The sequence below is a fragment of the Aquarana catesbeiana genome, linkage group LG11 (assembly GCF_042186555.1).
Source record: "Aquarana catesbeiana isolate 2022-GZ linkage group LG11, ASM4218655v1, whole genome shotgun sequence".
Taxonomy (NCBI): domain Eukaryota; kingdom Metazoa; phylum Chordata; class Amphibia; order Anura; family Ranidae; genus Aquarana; species Aquarana catesbeiana.
This window is the reverse complement of record NC_133334.1, coordinates 91,788,676-91,803,792: the sequence shown is the minus strand read 5'-3', so window position 1 is coordinate 91,803,792 and position 15,117 is coordinate 91,788,676. Positions and strand designations below refer to the sequence as shown.

The 15,117-nt window shown below is 40.1% G+C and overlaps 1 protein-coding gene and 1 long non-coding RNA gene across 5 annotated transcripts in view; one reads left to right on the top strand and one right to left on the bottom strand.

The window, feature by feature from the left end:
* The window catches only part of LOC141112198 (uncharacterized), a 271,699-nt gene that overhangs the window by 119,360 nt on the left and 137,222 nt on the right, over positions 1 to 15,117 (top strand). The window lies entirely within an intron of this gene.
* The window catches only part of LOC141112195 (uncharacterized), a 97,006-nt gene that overhangs the window by 14,724 nt on the left and 67,165 nt on the right, over positions 1 to 15,117 (bottom strand). Inside the window, exons 30-32 of the mRNA XM_073604784.1 lie at positions 5,321 to 5,677; positions 3,284 to 3,382; positions 1,706 to 1,746 (exon numbers count right to left, since the gene is read on the bottom strand). Coding sequence (XP_073460885.1) covers positions 1,706 to 1,746; positions 3,284 to 3,382; positions 5,321 to 5,677 — 497 coding nt within the window. The remainder of the gene's footprint in view (positions 1 to 1,705; positions 1,747 to 3,283; positions 3,383 to 5,320; positions 5,678 to 15,117) is intronic.

The following is a 15,117-nucleotide window of genomic DNA, read 5'->3' as shown; positions in this document are numbered from 1 at the left end:
GCCAGTCTAGCTGGTGTCATGTACTATCTTGTCATAAGTTTTATATTTGCTTCCATGAGGGAGGTATTGATAATTCCTTTGTATGCCGATGCTATTACCGACTGCCAGGTCTCCAGGCTCCACTGGAATTGTAGGTCCTGCTCCCAGGCCAACATGTATGAAGATTTGCCGAGGGGTTGGGAAAGTGACGCATAGACGACTGATATGCCACCTCTCTGCTCCATGGCCTGACCGCACCAAAGTTCGTAATTGGAACATTTTGGGGGATTCAGTTTATCCAACCATATGCTTTGCAGGAAGTGATTGATTTGGCTATACCGAAACCATTCAGAGTGTGGAAGGTCTAGATTACTGATGCATTGTGCAAGGGTTATGGGACCTCTAGACGTGAAGAAATGGCCTATCCGGTACAGCTCCTTGTCGAGCCACCACTGGAAGGCCATTTATAATCCTGGAGGGAATTTCGGGTTACAGAATAGGTGTGACAGGGGTCATTGCAGAGGAGAGGTTTGGATTTGATTTCAGTTTGTCCCACATCATGAAACAGTGTGAGAGTGTAGGGGCCAATATAGGGGGTCTATTTTTGGGGAGAGTCCAGAGTAAAAAATCTAGGGTGTGTTGGGGGACCGCTTGACGTTCTATCTGTATCCAATCTGGTTTCTCCATGTTAGAGTAAATCCCCAAAAGCTGGGCTAGTCTGGCGGCCAGGTAGTATCTGTGAATATGTGGGAGGCCCAGCCCGCCCTGTTTTCGTGATAGAAATAGGGTCTGTTGTTTTAGCCTGTATCCCGAGCCCCCCCAAATAAATTTTAGGATTTTGCTCTGGAGGACTGAAGGTGATCCCTCCTCAGTGGGATGGGAAGGGCTCGGAAAGGGTAGAGCAGTCTAGGCATCAGCATCATCTTCACAGCATTAACTCTTCCTAGCCAGGACAAATTTTGTTTGGACCAGGACTTTATGTCTTGTTCTAGTTTATGGTACATGGGGGGGAAGTTTTTGGTATAGAGAGATTCAAATTTGGGGGTCAGGGAAATGCCTAGCCTTTAGTTATACTTTAAAGCTTTTCACCTTAATGCATTCTATGTATTAAGGTGAAAAACATTCTGTGCTGCAAAATACCCAACACCCCCTATATTTACCTGAACCCAATCCAGCAATGTGCATAAGAGCAGCGGCTTTCACCGCTGTCTCCCTCCTCCCTGGGCAGATTGATAGTAGTGGAAGCCATTGGCTCAGTCAATCAAAAGCTGTGCCGAGTGAGCAGGGGGTGGGCCAAGCTGCCTGCTCTGTGTCCATAGATGCAGACAGGGCAGCTCAGGAGCAAGCACACAAGAGTGCCCCCATGGAAAGTGGCTTTCCATGGGGGCACTGGGTGGGGGGGAGAAGCATGGAGCGCTGGCAGGGGACTGAAGAAGAAGATTGAAGCTGCTCTGTGCAAAACCATTGCACAGAGCAGGTAAATTTTATTATATTATGTTATTGTTATATTATTATATTATTTTAATTTAAAAAAAAAAGCTTTAATGTCGCTTTGAAAGAAGTATATATGCTAGTCATGATATATTTTAGTGTAACTTTATATTTCTCACTGTATCTTCTTTTGTTCAGACTGAAAACTGTGTAAGACATTTAATGCCATGTACTGATATAATTATAAAACACTATAGTATCTTATAAAACAAGAGAATAAAGACTAATATCTTACCTGGTAGACTACGTTTTTGACCACGCACACACTTTCAGGAACTGTTGTAAGAAAAAGAAAATATACATCAAATAGCTTTTTTGTTTTCTGATTTTCAATCAGTTGTTTTGCACAGGAAATACCTGAGGGCTAATGGATTATGAGTTTGCATTGCAGTGAAAGTGAAATTAATGTTAGCCAGCAAATAAAGCAACTGCGGAACCCAGAAGTTCACTGAATTTGCCTTAATCTAAATCCCTTATAACCCACTCTAGTCAGACTCCAGAGTGTATCTCAAATGGTCACTGGATAGATATTTCCTGAAACCCGTACTTTTTAACCTTCACCCCCATCTTCTTGTATCAATTAATAAAATCCGACTCCCACTCTTTGAGAAACTTGTAAGCGCTGACATTCTTTTACATCAAGTTTTCTGTGTGTGAGAGAGACAGTATGGATCCTGCAGTGGGTGTATTGCAGAATCGCTCGCTTGAGTCAATCAGGGGTTCTCAGATCATCACATTACCCAACAGCTATATGGCAAAGTCTCACTGGGTCCAAGTGCTGGCCTTGCCTCTCCATGCCTCAGCTTATAACTTAAATTTGTTCAATTAAGCTTTGACAAAAAAAAATCTGGAAGCGAATGGGTTTCTATGCAGAGCTACACCAGATTTTGCATTCTCTAGTGTAAGTAATAAATCAACCCCAATCTGTGTCCAGCAGCTTTCACAATAGATACAGTGTTACTATGCTAACACTGTATTGCTCTGGTCACAGTACTAAAATGTACTAAAAAAGAAAAAAATTGAAAAAAAAATTATTACATTTTTTGTAGCTTTTTTTGTTAAATGCTGTCACCAGTCAGTGACCCTGATTATAGCCATACCAGTTATATGATGACACTGTACTGCACGTACACGGTATGTAAAAAAACATTTTTTTAATTTCTTCATTTTCTAAAAAATTGTGACAAAAAAATTACAACTTCAAAAAACTCACTATGTCTCTTACTAAATACCTTGGACTGTCTACTTTCCAAAATGGGGTAATTTGGGAGATATTTGTACTGTTTGGGCATTTTGGTCCTCAAGAAATTAGATAGGCCATCAGTACTTCGGACTGATAGATTTTCAGATATATACCATAATTTGTAGACTCTATAACTTTCACACAGATTAAATAATATACACTGATTTGGGGTATTTTTACCAAATAAATGTAGCAGAATACAGTTTGGCCTAAATTTATGAAGAAAGATTATTTATTTGCAAAATGTTATAATTGGAACAAAAGAAAAACGCGTTAGGTTTTCAAATGTTCAGTCTTTTTTAGTTTAGTTAGGAAAAAATAAAAACCTAGTGGTGATTAAATGCCACCAAAAGAAAGCTATATTTGTGTGAAAAAAAATATACAAATTGCATATGGGTACAGTGTTACATGACCGCACAATTATCATTCAAAATGTGACAGCGCTAAAAGCTAAAAATTGGCCTGGACAGGAGGGGGTGAAAGTTCCCGGTATTGAAGTGGTTAATGTAGGATGACCTATATGTGATCTATTTAACGGAAGGTAACTTATACATGATCTATTGGACTTACCACATGTAATATTGGGGCAGCATGCATCTGGTGGAATAAAAGTAGCCACTTTGTAGCCTGCAGCACATATTGGCATCTGGCATTCACAAACTCCACATGCTGTAAAATGACAAAAAAACACTCATTGTCACAATAAAGTTTTATTTAACGTGTATCTAAAGCTCACGTTTTTCCTCTTAGTTTTGGAGAGAGAGTAGGCAAGGGTTATAACCCATATGACTTCTTTTTCTGTATGTGTCCCATTTCATAGACTTCCCTTTGCTTCTGGTCATACACATACCACAATTAAAGGGAATCTATACAAAGTGAGGTGATATCTCCCTCCTAGACAGTTGGCACCCTAAAAGTTTTTTCCCATTGGAAAATGTCCCCCCTCTGCCTGTTCCAGTTACAACATCAATATTTTGTGTCTAAAACTGTGTCTAAAACTGATGTCAAAATGATGCCCAAACATATAGCTCATACAGCTGCTGCTGTAATATACCATGTATACTGTGCTAAACACACAGTAAGAATTTGATGCATACATTATGAATACAGCCGTTGTTATCAAAAGCATATAATATGAGGGCAATCCAACTAAACCAAAGTTCAGTTGGTTTCAAAGTATGAGCACATTAATTTCAACTGTGTATGAAAATGTTCCAGACTTGAACAATTTTAGACATGTGTTTAAACTGCCACACTCCTGAAAAGCAATCCATGCTCGTATCACTTTTCAATGAGTTTGACAAGCGGTAAAGAAGAAATATGATCCCTCCTGCTCAAAAGTTTTAACCCAGTAAATGCCACAACTATGCGCTGCAACTGCATGCATTGTACTTGGTTGAGTGGCATTTGTGGGTTTGACCCCATTGAAGCTGGACCATTCAAGGCAGTATTACCTTCCAAACGCAACAGGATTGATCACTTTTTCTGCGGCAGCAAAGCATCTTGACCACAGCATGAGAGCACCTCTGTCCACTGCCTTTGCAGCGTAGGGTAACTTCCATCATTAAATTATGTGCAAGCAAAAGGGGTTTTTTATGTTTCTTGGAAGTGATTAGATATTCTTTGCAAAGTGAAGCTTCACCGCATTCACTAAGCTCTGGAGAAAGCTCCCTTGCAGGGTGCAACTTCAATTTCAAAGTGTACAGTGTATATGCCTTTAGTAAACCAACTCGAAACTGTTCACTAAATCAGAGGAATGCTGTATACAGACTGATCATAGCAATTGCTTTTCTTGTCATAGCTCTATCTAGGAATTATGTAAGTTGTTTGTTTAATGTTGCATTGTAGTGTATGTTGTATTATACTGTAGTGCATGTTGTATGCAGTTGTATGATAGGTATTGCAGCAGCTAGACAATGGAATATCTTGGTGTATTATTTAAATGAAAACATTTGTGTTTGATATTAGTATTAATTGCATCATCTGTCATTTTATTAGAGAAACCCTACTTTCTGACCTAAAAGCTATTGCGCATATTTTTAAAATATGTTTAGATTACATGCATTTGTTCAATCTTTTTTAATAATTTTTTAATTGTAATTAGCGAATCATTTGTGGTCAATGTACATTTTGCTTGCTGTATCCTCTATTTTCAAGGCCGTGTTTTGCATTATATAATATATACTATATATATATATCTATATCTATATATATATAGATATAGATATATATATAGATATAGATATCTATATATATCTATCTTTATCTATATATAGATATAGATCTATCTATCTAGATATCTCTATCTATATATATATATATATATATATATATATATATATATATATATAAAAACATATATATATATATATATATATATATATATATATATATATATGCACTACTTGAATGCCTTGAATATAGGGGATACAACGAGCACTGACCACAGTTACTGGTCTTGCCAGTAACTGTTTACATATACTGGAAATATGGAAACTGGAGACGTATTGACTTGCACATGCATTGAATGAACACAGCTTCATTGTATTTTCTTTTCTAAATTATTATTGCCTACTTCAGTAAATAAGTCCTATTGAGTAAACTTACTTGTTGTACTGGAAACAGGTGTAGTCGTTGGTGGAGATGTTGTGGATCCAGTTGTTGAAGGTGTCGTAGTAGTGCTTTCAGTTGTTGATGATGATGTAGTTAATGTGGATGGAGTTGTTGATGGTGGAGTTGAGATGGTTGCAGTTGTTGATGGTACAGTTGTAGATGGAGTAGTTGGAGTGGTTTCAGTTACTGTGCTTGATGAGGTAGTGGATTTAGTGGTGGGAGTTGTTGTTGTGGGGCTAACAGTTATGGGAGTTGTACAAGGCCCCACACCTCTCTCAATTAAACATTTATCACTGCAAGTGGCATAGTATGAACAGCCATCAGCATCTTCTGTGTTGTAGATTATTTCCCCTGAAATATAGATTTAAAGCCAAGCTGAAGTGTATAACAAAGCAACATCCCTGAAGCATGAAGCATTTCATAAGCAGATATGTTTTCATTTCCCGATTGTATTTTTTTGCTTATTGAGATATATATATAATATATATATATATATATATATATATATATATATATATATATATATATATATATATATATATATATATATACCATATATATATACCATATATATATACCCGTACACACGGTTGGACATTGATCGGACATTCCGACAACAAAATCCTAGGATTTTTTCCGACGGATGTTGGCTCAAACTTGTCTTGCATACACACGGTCACACAAAGTTGTCGGAAAATCCGATCGTTCTAAACGCGGTGACGTAAAACACGTACGTCGGGACTATAAACGGGGCAGTGGCCAATAGCTTTCATCTCTTTATTTATTCTGAGCATGCGTGGCACTTTGTCTGTCGGATTTGTGTACACACGATCGGAATTTCCAACAACGGATTTTGTTGTCGGAAAATTTTATATCCTGCTCTCAAACTTTGTGTGTCAGAAAATCCGATGGAAAATGTGTGATGGAGCCTACACACGGTCGGAATTTCTGACAACAAGGTCCTATCACACATTTTCCGTCGGAAAATCCGACCGTGTGTATGGGGCAATAGTCTGTAGGGTTCAATATTGAGTTGGCCCACTCTGTGCAACTATAATAGCTTCAACTCTTCTGGGAAGGCTGTCCACAAGGTTTAGGAGTGTGTCTATGGGAATGTATGACCATTCTTCCAGAAGCGCACTTGTGAGGTCAGGCAGTGATGTTGGACGAGAAGGCCTGGCTCGCAGTATCCACTCTAATTCACCCCAAAGGTGTTCTTTTGGGTTGAGGTCAGGGCTCTGAGGTTCATAAAGACATGCATGAGCGAGTTTGGGGTGAAGAAACTTGACTGACCTGCTCAGAGTCCTGACCTCAACCTGATAGAACACCTTTGGGATGAATTCGAGCGGAGACTGCGAGCCAAGCCTTCTCGTCCACATCAGTGCCTGACCTCACAAATGCGCTTTTGAAAGAATGGTCGAACATCAAACATTCCCATAGAAACACCCCTAAACCTTGTGGACAGACTTCCCAGAAGAGTTAAAGCTGTTATGGCTGCAAAATTTGCGCCAACTCTATATTTAACCCTACGGACTAAGACTGGGATGCCATTAAAGTTCATGTGTGTGTAAAGACAGGCATTCCAGTACTTTTGGCAATATAGTGTATATCTATAAATCTGCATATATAGCTATATCTATATATATAGTATGTATACAATCCTGCATGAAGAAACCTCACTGAATAACCCCAAGGCCAGAAATCCAATTGATGCTATTTTCAAAAACTGCCATACAGATAAAGTTTTTTTTTGTTATTACAGAGTACCTTGTAAACCAAGAACAGCCTGTAAAAGAAGGACATCTATACTTTCCTTTTCGGTCAGCCTTTGTCTTCATACTGTGGTGCTTTGCAGATCCCCAACAGCTGTGGGCAATGAACACTTCCGGGTGTCCTGAATACCTGCTCCCACTGCCGCATAAAACGATTCTTCCCAAAGGCTCATCCTTTAAATAGAAAGAGAGGCGCTTCCAAGTGCAGCAACACCTTTTTTTAAAAAAAACAAATGGGGGTAAAAACACTCATAAAAAGATAGAGTAAAATGAGCTCATCAACCCACACAGACATGGCGGTAGGTCTGTCACAGCTCTCCTGGATCCTCACTAGGATCCAGGAGCTCCAAGCTGGTCCTGGAAGTCGTTTAGCCATCTTGCTTCTGGCATCTGTCTTTCCCTCTGCTACTGGTCGGCTAGTGTGGATCCAGGAGTGCCGTGACAGGAGACCTAATGCCACATCTGTGTGGGATGATGAGCTTGTTTTACTCTACCTTTCTGTGAGTGTTTTTAACCGCATTTGTTTAATAAATACTGGTGTTACTGCACTTAGAAGCGCCTCTCTTTCTATTTATATTTCTCTAGAGTTTGCTTCTTTTCTTTGAGTGCTGCTCAAATCCCCTCTGTGCATTTTCCAGTTGTTCTTAGTCCCTTTGGATGGCAGCTTAAAGAACCAGGATATCCAGAGCTTCCATTCATACAGAAGCACCCTCTATATACCAACACCTTTCTCGTACATCCTTCTTTTAGCGAAATACAAGCTGACCAGCAAAAAAAAACTGTGTGCAGCAAGAGGAGCAGGAATACACACCCCTGGTTTCAGGTACCTGCAGTAGCTAGGGATCAGCAAAGAAGGCACATCAGAATGGTAAGTATAGACGTTTACTTTCACAGGCTAGTCTTAGTTAATAAGTGAACCTGTGGTGACATGTTCGCTTTAAACATGTGCTAAACATGATAAAATAATGATGATTATAATAATATTCATCATGATACATTTTGTAAATATTATTCAGCACATTGTCTAATGAGCGATCCCTAGAAATTGTAGAATGCAATAGACAAACATGACTGCTATGGGCAGAATGGATATACTGTAACATAAAGACATGTTGGAATATAAATAAAAAAATGTGTTACTGCAATTTCAGTTCAGTTACTCTTAGGCCCCTTTCACACTGGGGTGGTTTGCAGGCCCTATTGCGCTAAAAATAACGCCTGCAAACCGACCCGAAACAGCCGCTGCTGCCTCTCCAGTGTGAAAGCCCCAAGGGCTTTCACATTGGAGCGGTGCGCTAGCAGGATGGGAAAAGAAGTCCTGCTAGCAGCATCTTCAGAGTGTATACACCGCTTCTTCACTGCTCCTGCCCATTGAAATCAATGGGACAGCGCGGCTATACCACCCGTGGTTTTTAACCCTTTCTCGGCCGCTAGCGGGGGGTAAAACCACCCCACTTGGGGCCAAATACCGACGGTAAAGCGCCGCTAACAATAACGGCGCTTACCACCGACGACGCCCCCGCCCCAGTGTGAAAGGGGTCTTATTGTTTTAAACCTCGAGAACCTGGTCCCCCCTGCCAATCTTAGGCCTCATGTACACCGCAGCTAGTAAATGAACGTGTAGGAGCAGTTGGGCATTTTTTTCAACTGCCCCTGAACTCTCCTCTATGCTATCTTATCAGTACATGTACACAGGTTCGTTTATAGTTGTTTCTAGGCAGTTGCGTTTAGAGGCTTTTTTTAGAACCCAAAAAAATGCAGTCAGAAGCTGTGTTTAGAGGCATTTCAAATGCGGCTAAACGCGGTAACTCGCATTTAGCCGCGTTTCATTTACAGGCGTTTTTCATTTTTGACTATTTTGAAAAAAATTAATTTTTTTTTTCAAATGCTTCTAAACTAAAATGCGGCAAAACCCTGCTAAACGCGGCATGTAAATGCGGCAAAACGGACGTTTTAAACGTGGGTTACTATCTGTCAAGTTAAATCGTTCAGGAGAGGTTGCAAAAACGTCCCGTGTACATGAAGCCTTATACTTACCTATCCCATACAGCGGAGATATTGGCATGCCCTGGGCATGGTTATATCTTGGCTATACGGCCTCTTCGCTGCAGCACAGCCACCTATCATAATCTCATTCATGTCACAATTTACATTCAACAGAGTTTATACTCTGTATGGTGTAGGGAGTACAAACTCTCTATAGGATTGAATGTAAATTTTGGTGCACATGTGGGCTAAGGACAAGAGCATCAAAAAGACTGTGAGTGCTGATCTTGCTGAATTGGTGACAAGTAAATAACAAACTTGGGGGACTTAAAACAACTGCACTTAAGATCCCGGTCACACAGACTGTGGCATTAAAATCATGCTAGCACGATTTCAAAGTAGCATTTCAGTGCTACTTCAGGTGTGACTTAAAAGACATCTGTGTGACTTCATGCACAGATGTCTATGCAAGTCGCACTTGAACTTTCAAAAAGTATTGCAGGAACTATCAAAATTGGTGCGATGGATTTAGAGTTGCACTGATTTGACCTCTTCTTCCAATGCGGACAATAGGGTGCAATTTGTCATGTGATTTGAAACTGTCAAATTGCCTGTTAAGTTGCAATGGTGTGAACAGGGCTAACTGCAATTACCTATTTAATTGCTGTTTACCAAGAGTACTTGCCTAATTGTTTAAAGGCTAAGTTCTCCTTTTCCGATAGACTTTCACTTTTCATAACATATATGTCTTTTCTGCCCAAGCCATCCCACTGTGCTTATCTCTCGCTTACCTAGTCCAAGGCAACTCAGTTCAAAATTCCAAAAAAGCACTCTGAGCCCTGACTTCCTGTAGCGTCATGTAACCATCTAGGGTCATGCACTGCTGTACTGCGTTACAGAATACCACCTCTTTTTTATTTCCACATACTTTCCTATTTCTTCCTTTAAGGAGTATACAATCCCCATGAGATCTATCATCAACTATGTAGTGCAAGGACCTGCCTGCCTGATTTGATATGGATCCAATGAATTGTTCAGATGGGTCCTTCCATGCCATAATTTTGGTAAATCTAAGGGAAATTGTACAGAGATTGCACAATCAGATTGCATAGTGTATGGCCAGCTTTAAACATGTACATGGGAGGGAGACATTCAGCTGTCATTGTTCTTGTAATCCAGGCCCAGTTTACCCCAATTTCACAAACAGGCCCCATTCACACAGCGTAGTGGGATCGCAAGTTTTTTGGTGCATTTTTCCCATGACACATATATGGCAGCCCATTGATTTCAAAGGATTGTCCTACTCGTGACAAATGCAAGTAGCTCATGGGGCATGTTGGTGCATTGGGATCAGCACATATTTTACTGTTCCTTTGTTGCACATTTTTGTCCTCTACATTTGGGGTGCTAATAACAATTAATGGCACCGAAAGCACAACCAGTAGATTTTTTTTTTTTTTATCCAAAAAACCAGTAGATTTTTAAAGGTGTCCATACACTATACAATCCAATTGTACAATCTCTGTACAGGCTCCTTTAGATTTACCAAAACGATATAATAGGAAGACACACCTATCTATTCAAACACTCTGTATCCAATCAGGCAGGCCCTTGCACTACATACAGTGCCTTGAAAAAGTATTCATACCCCTTGCAGTTTTCCACATTTTGTCATGTTACAACCAAAAACATAACTGTATTTAATTGTTTTTTTTTATGTGATAGACCAACACAAAGTGGCACATAATTGTGAAGTAGAAGGCAAATTATAAATGTTTTTTAACATTTTTTACAAATAAATACCGTATTTATCGGCCTATAACACGCACTTTTTTCCCCTGAAAATCAGGGGAAAATCGTGGGTGCGTGTTATAGGCCGATCCCCGCCGATTTCTGTGTCATCGGAGCGATCGCGGCAATTGCCGCGGTCGCCGCCGACATACACAGCCGTGGGTAGATTCAAAAATGGCGCCGAGACTGCAGGGAGCCGAGATACACATACTCGAGTGTTCTCGGCTTTTTCCGGCGCCGCCGTCACGCCCAGTCCCGCCCCTGGACCTGTGTTATGTCCATCATAGGGCGGGACTGGGCGTGACTGTGAGCGGCGCCGAAAAAAGCCGAGAACACTCGGGTATGTGTATCTCGGATCCGACCAGTCCCGCCCTATGATGGACATAACACAGGTCCAGGGGCGGGACTGGGCGTGACGGCGGCGCCGGAAAAAGCCGAGAACACTCGAGTATGTGTATCTCGGCTCCCTGCAGTCTGGGCGCCATTTTTTGAATCTACACCGAGTGCACAAAGCTGCACTGACATGGCTGGACTGGGGCAGACCTGCACTAACGAAGCTGCACTGGGGCAAGGCTGCACTGAGGCAAAGCTTCACTGACAAGGCTGCACTGGGGCAAAGCTGCACTGACAAGGCTGCACTGGGGCAAAGCTGCACTGACAAGGCTGCACTGGGGCAAAGCTGCACTGACAAGGCTGCACTGACAAGGCTGCACTGACAAAGCTGCACTGACAAGACTGCACTGGGGCAAGGCTGCACTGACAAGGCTGCACTGACAAGGCTGCACTGACAAAGCTGCACTGACAAGACTGCACTGGGGCAAGGCTGCACTGACACTGAAAAGGCTGCAGATGGACAGATAAGGCTGCATTGATGGGCATTTTAATGTAAGTTTTTTTTTTCCTTAAACTTCCCTCCTAAAAAATTTTTTTCCTTAAAATTCTCTCCTAAACTTGGGGTGCGTGTTATACGCCGGCGCGTGTTATACGCCGATAAATACGGTATGTGAAAAGTGTGGTGTGCATTTGTATTCAGCCCCTCTGAGTCAATACTTTGTAGAACCACTTTTTGCTGCAATTACAGCTGCAAGTCTTTTTCGGGTATGTCTCTACCAGCTTTGCATATCTGGAGAGTGAAATGTTTGCCCATTCTTCTTTGCAAAATAGCTCAAGCTCTGCCAGATTGGATTTTCAAGTCTTGCTATAGATTTTCAACTGGATTTAGATCTGGACTTTAACTAGGTCATTCTAACACATGAATATGCTTTGATCTAAACAATTCTATTTTAGCTCTGGCTGTATGTTTAGGGTCGTTACCCTGCTGGAAGGTGAACCTCTGCCCCACTCTCAGGTCTTTTGCAGATTGCAACAGGTTTTCTTCTAAGATTGCCCTGGATTTGGCTCCATCCATCTTCCCATCAGCTCTGAGCAGCTTCCCTGTCCCTGTTGAAGAAAAGCATCCCCACAACATGAGGCTGCCACCACCATGTTTCACGGTGGGGATGGACGATGTGCAGTGTTAGTTTTCCGTCACACATAGCTTTTGCTTTTATACCAAAAATTCTAATTTTGGCCTCATCTGACCAGAGCACCTTCTTCCACATGTTTGCTGTGTCCCCCACGGGGCTTCTCGCAAACTGCAAATGGAACTTTTTATGGCTTTCTTCTTGCCACTCTTCCATAAAGGCCAGATTTGTGGAGTGCACGACTAATAGTTTTCCTGTGGACAGATTATTCTACCTGAGCTGTGGATCTCTGTAGCTCCTCCAGAGTTACCATGGGCCTCTTGGCTGCTTCTCTGATGAATGCTCTCCTTGCCCGGCCTGTCAGTTTAGGTGGACAGTCATGTCTTGGTAGGTTTGCAGCTGTGCCATACTTTTTCCATTTTCGGATGATGGATTGAACAGTGCTCTGTGAAATGTTCAAAGCTTGGGATATTTTTTTTTAACCTAACCCTGCTTTAAACTCCTCCACAACTTTATCCCTGACCTGTCTAGTGTGTGCTTTGGCTTTCCTGATGCTGTGTGTTCATTAAGGTTCTCTAACAAACCTCTGAGGGGTTCACAGAGCAGATGTATTTATACTGAGATTAAATTACACACAGGTGGACTCTATTTACTAATTAGGTGACCAATTGGTTCAACTAGATTTTAGTTAGGGGTATCAGAGTAAAGGGGGCTGAATACAAATGCATGCCACACTTTTCAGATATTTATTTGTAAAAAAAAATTAAAACCATTTATCATTTTCCTTCCACTTCACAATTATGTGCCACTTTGTGTTGCTCTATCACATAAAATCCCAATAAAATACACTTACATTTTTGGTTGTGACATGACAAAATGTGGAAAATTTCAAGGGGTATGAATACTTTTTTTAAGGCACCGTAATTGATGGTAGATCGTAAAATCACATTGCGCTGCATTGCTGTACAGTGCATGCAATTCTTTGATAGAATGCAGCAACTAACGTACTAGCAATACAATGGTAGTTAAAAAATGTAACGTTAACACTTTCTTTTTTGAAATACAGTATCACTTAAACACCTCTAAACACAGGATCAATATATGCTAGCAAAACTTTGCCACGAGAGCAGGATATTTAAAAGTAACATTCTTCTTTCTCTTCAGGCTGGACTGCCAAGTATAAAAGTTTTGCTTTTTATCTGCAAGCAAAAATTGACTTGTCATACACAGTATATTTTCTGGTCCTATCATATGTTAACACTGCCCATAAGAATTCAGTCTATTTATGTGCAGAACTGTACCTGTCACTTGCCACTTTACTTATACCTGCAATTTTTAAAGCACAGATTCCTCTTTTTTTTTAAATAATGATCCAATATCGTCAATTTTTAAAACAATGGGATTGATTTACAAAAGGTAAACAGACTGTTCTCTTTGAAAAGGAAGTTGCACTTTGCAAGAAAATTATCCTAAGAGCTTAGTGAATGTGACAATTCACTTTGCAAAGCATACCCAATCACTCACAAGGAAAATAAGACACGCAGAAAAAATATATTTAATACCAAAGATCAGAGAATTCTCAACAGGCACCGCTTCCCCTAAATATAATCGAAAAATGCCAAGAAACAAGATCGGGAGTTTTGAGGTACCAAAAAATCAAATCAAATTGATAATACAAATATCATAAATTTTATGTAAACATACATGATTAAAAAAATCAAAAACGTTTTTTAAAGCAAAACATGAATGATCATGCAGTCACAGTACAAAAGTTGGTTGTCTCTACATGTTTCGTCATAATCATGGCTTCTCCTGGAACTTTGGTAGGGCCTTTATACAATATCACTAAAAAATTAAAAATAATAATTTTAATAAAAATAAGAAAAGTAAAAAAGAAGAAAAAAGAAGCAGACAATAGTACAAACAAAGACCCCGAAGGGTCTATTGAATTTACCATTCATATATTTACATAGTTACAAAAATATATATATAGATTTATATATATAGATTGTCTGATGAATGCACTCTCACCCCAAATGTGGTCAAGATTCCAAAGGACCCCCAGGGCCTGCCAGGATGTCCAATGAGGTATCAGTGTGCCATAAAGAGGGGGACAATAGCCCTAAATTCACACCTCCAAAGGCATATGGTTGATTAATCTAATGCATCCTACTTATTATTATTAAAGCCATTCATTTGACCATAAATTGATCCAATTTAGACCTACCCTATTGTGATAAGAAGTGAAGGAGTTCATAGGCTTATAATTATATCACTCCTATGAGGTATAATTCATATACTTGTAGTAGGCTTCAAAGGGACCGTACAATCTGAAAAAACACATAAAACATCACAGAGTTTTCCTACAAATATAAGATTTTTCCAGAGGGATGTAATAATAAATTTGGCAAGCTCCTCTTACCTAAGCACTCCCTTCAGTGAAGATTACCAATTCCTTTCCTTAGTATACCATTGAACCAGGGAAGACCAATATTGATTAGTCTATCATAAGGGAATATCCCCTATGGAGGAATAATAGGTTAAGGTCAGAACCATGGCTGTGTTCAGCAATGAGCTGAAATTAACTTGCCACAATCTCATACTTTTAACCTCAGGTCTAGAATCCTGCAGGAACCATATAGGGCGATTAAGAGGATATTTAAAAGCCTCAGGGTGGAGGCGATATTCCTGTGGCCATTTGCCCTATATGGTTCCTGCAGGATTCTAGAGCTGAGGTTAAAAGTAAGTTTTTTTTTGTGTGAGATTATAGCAAGTTGAT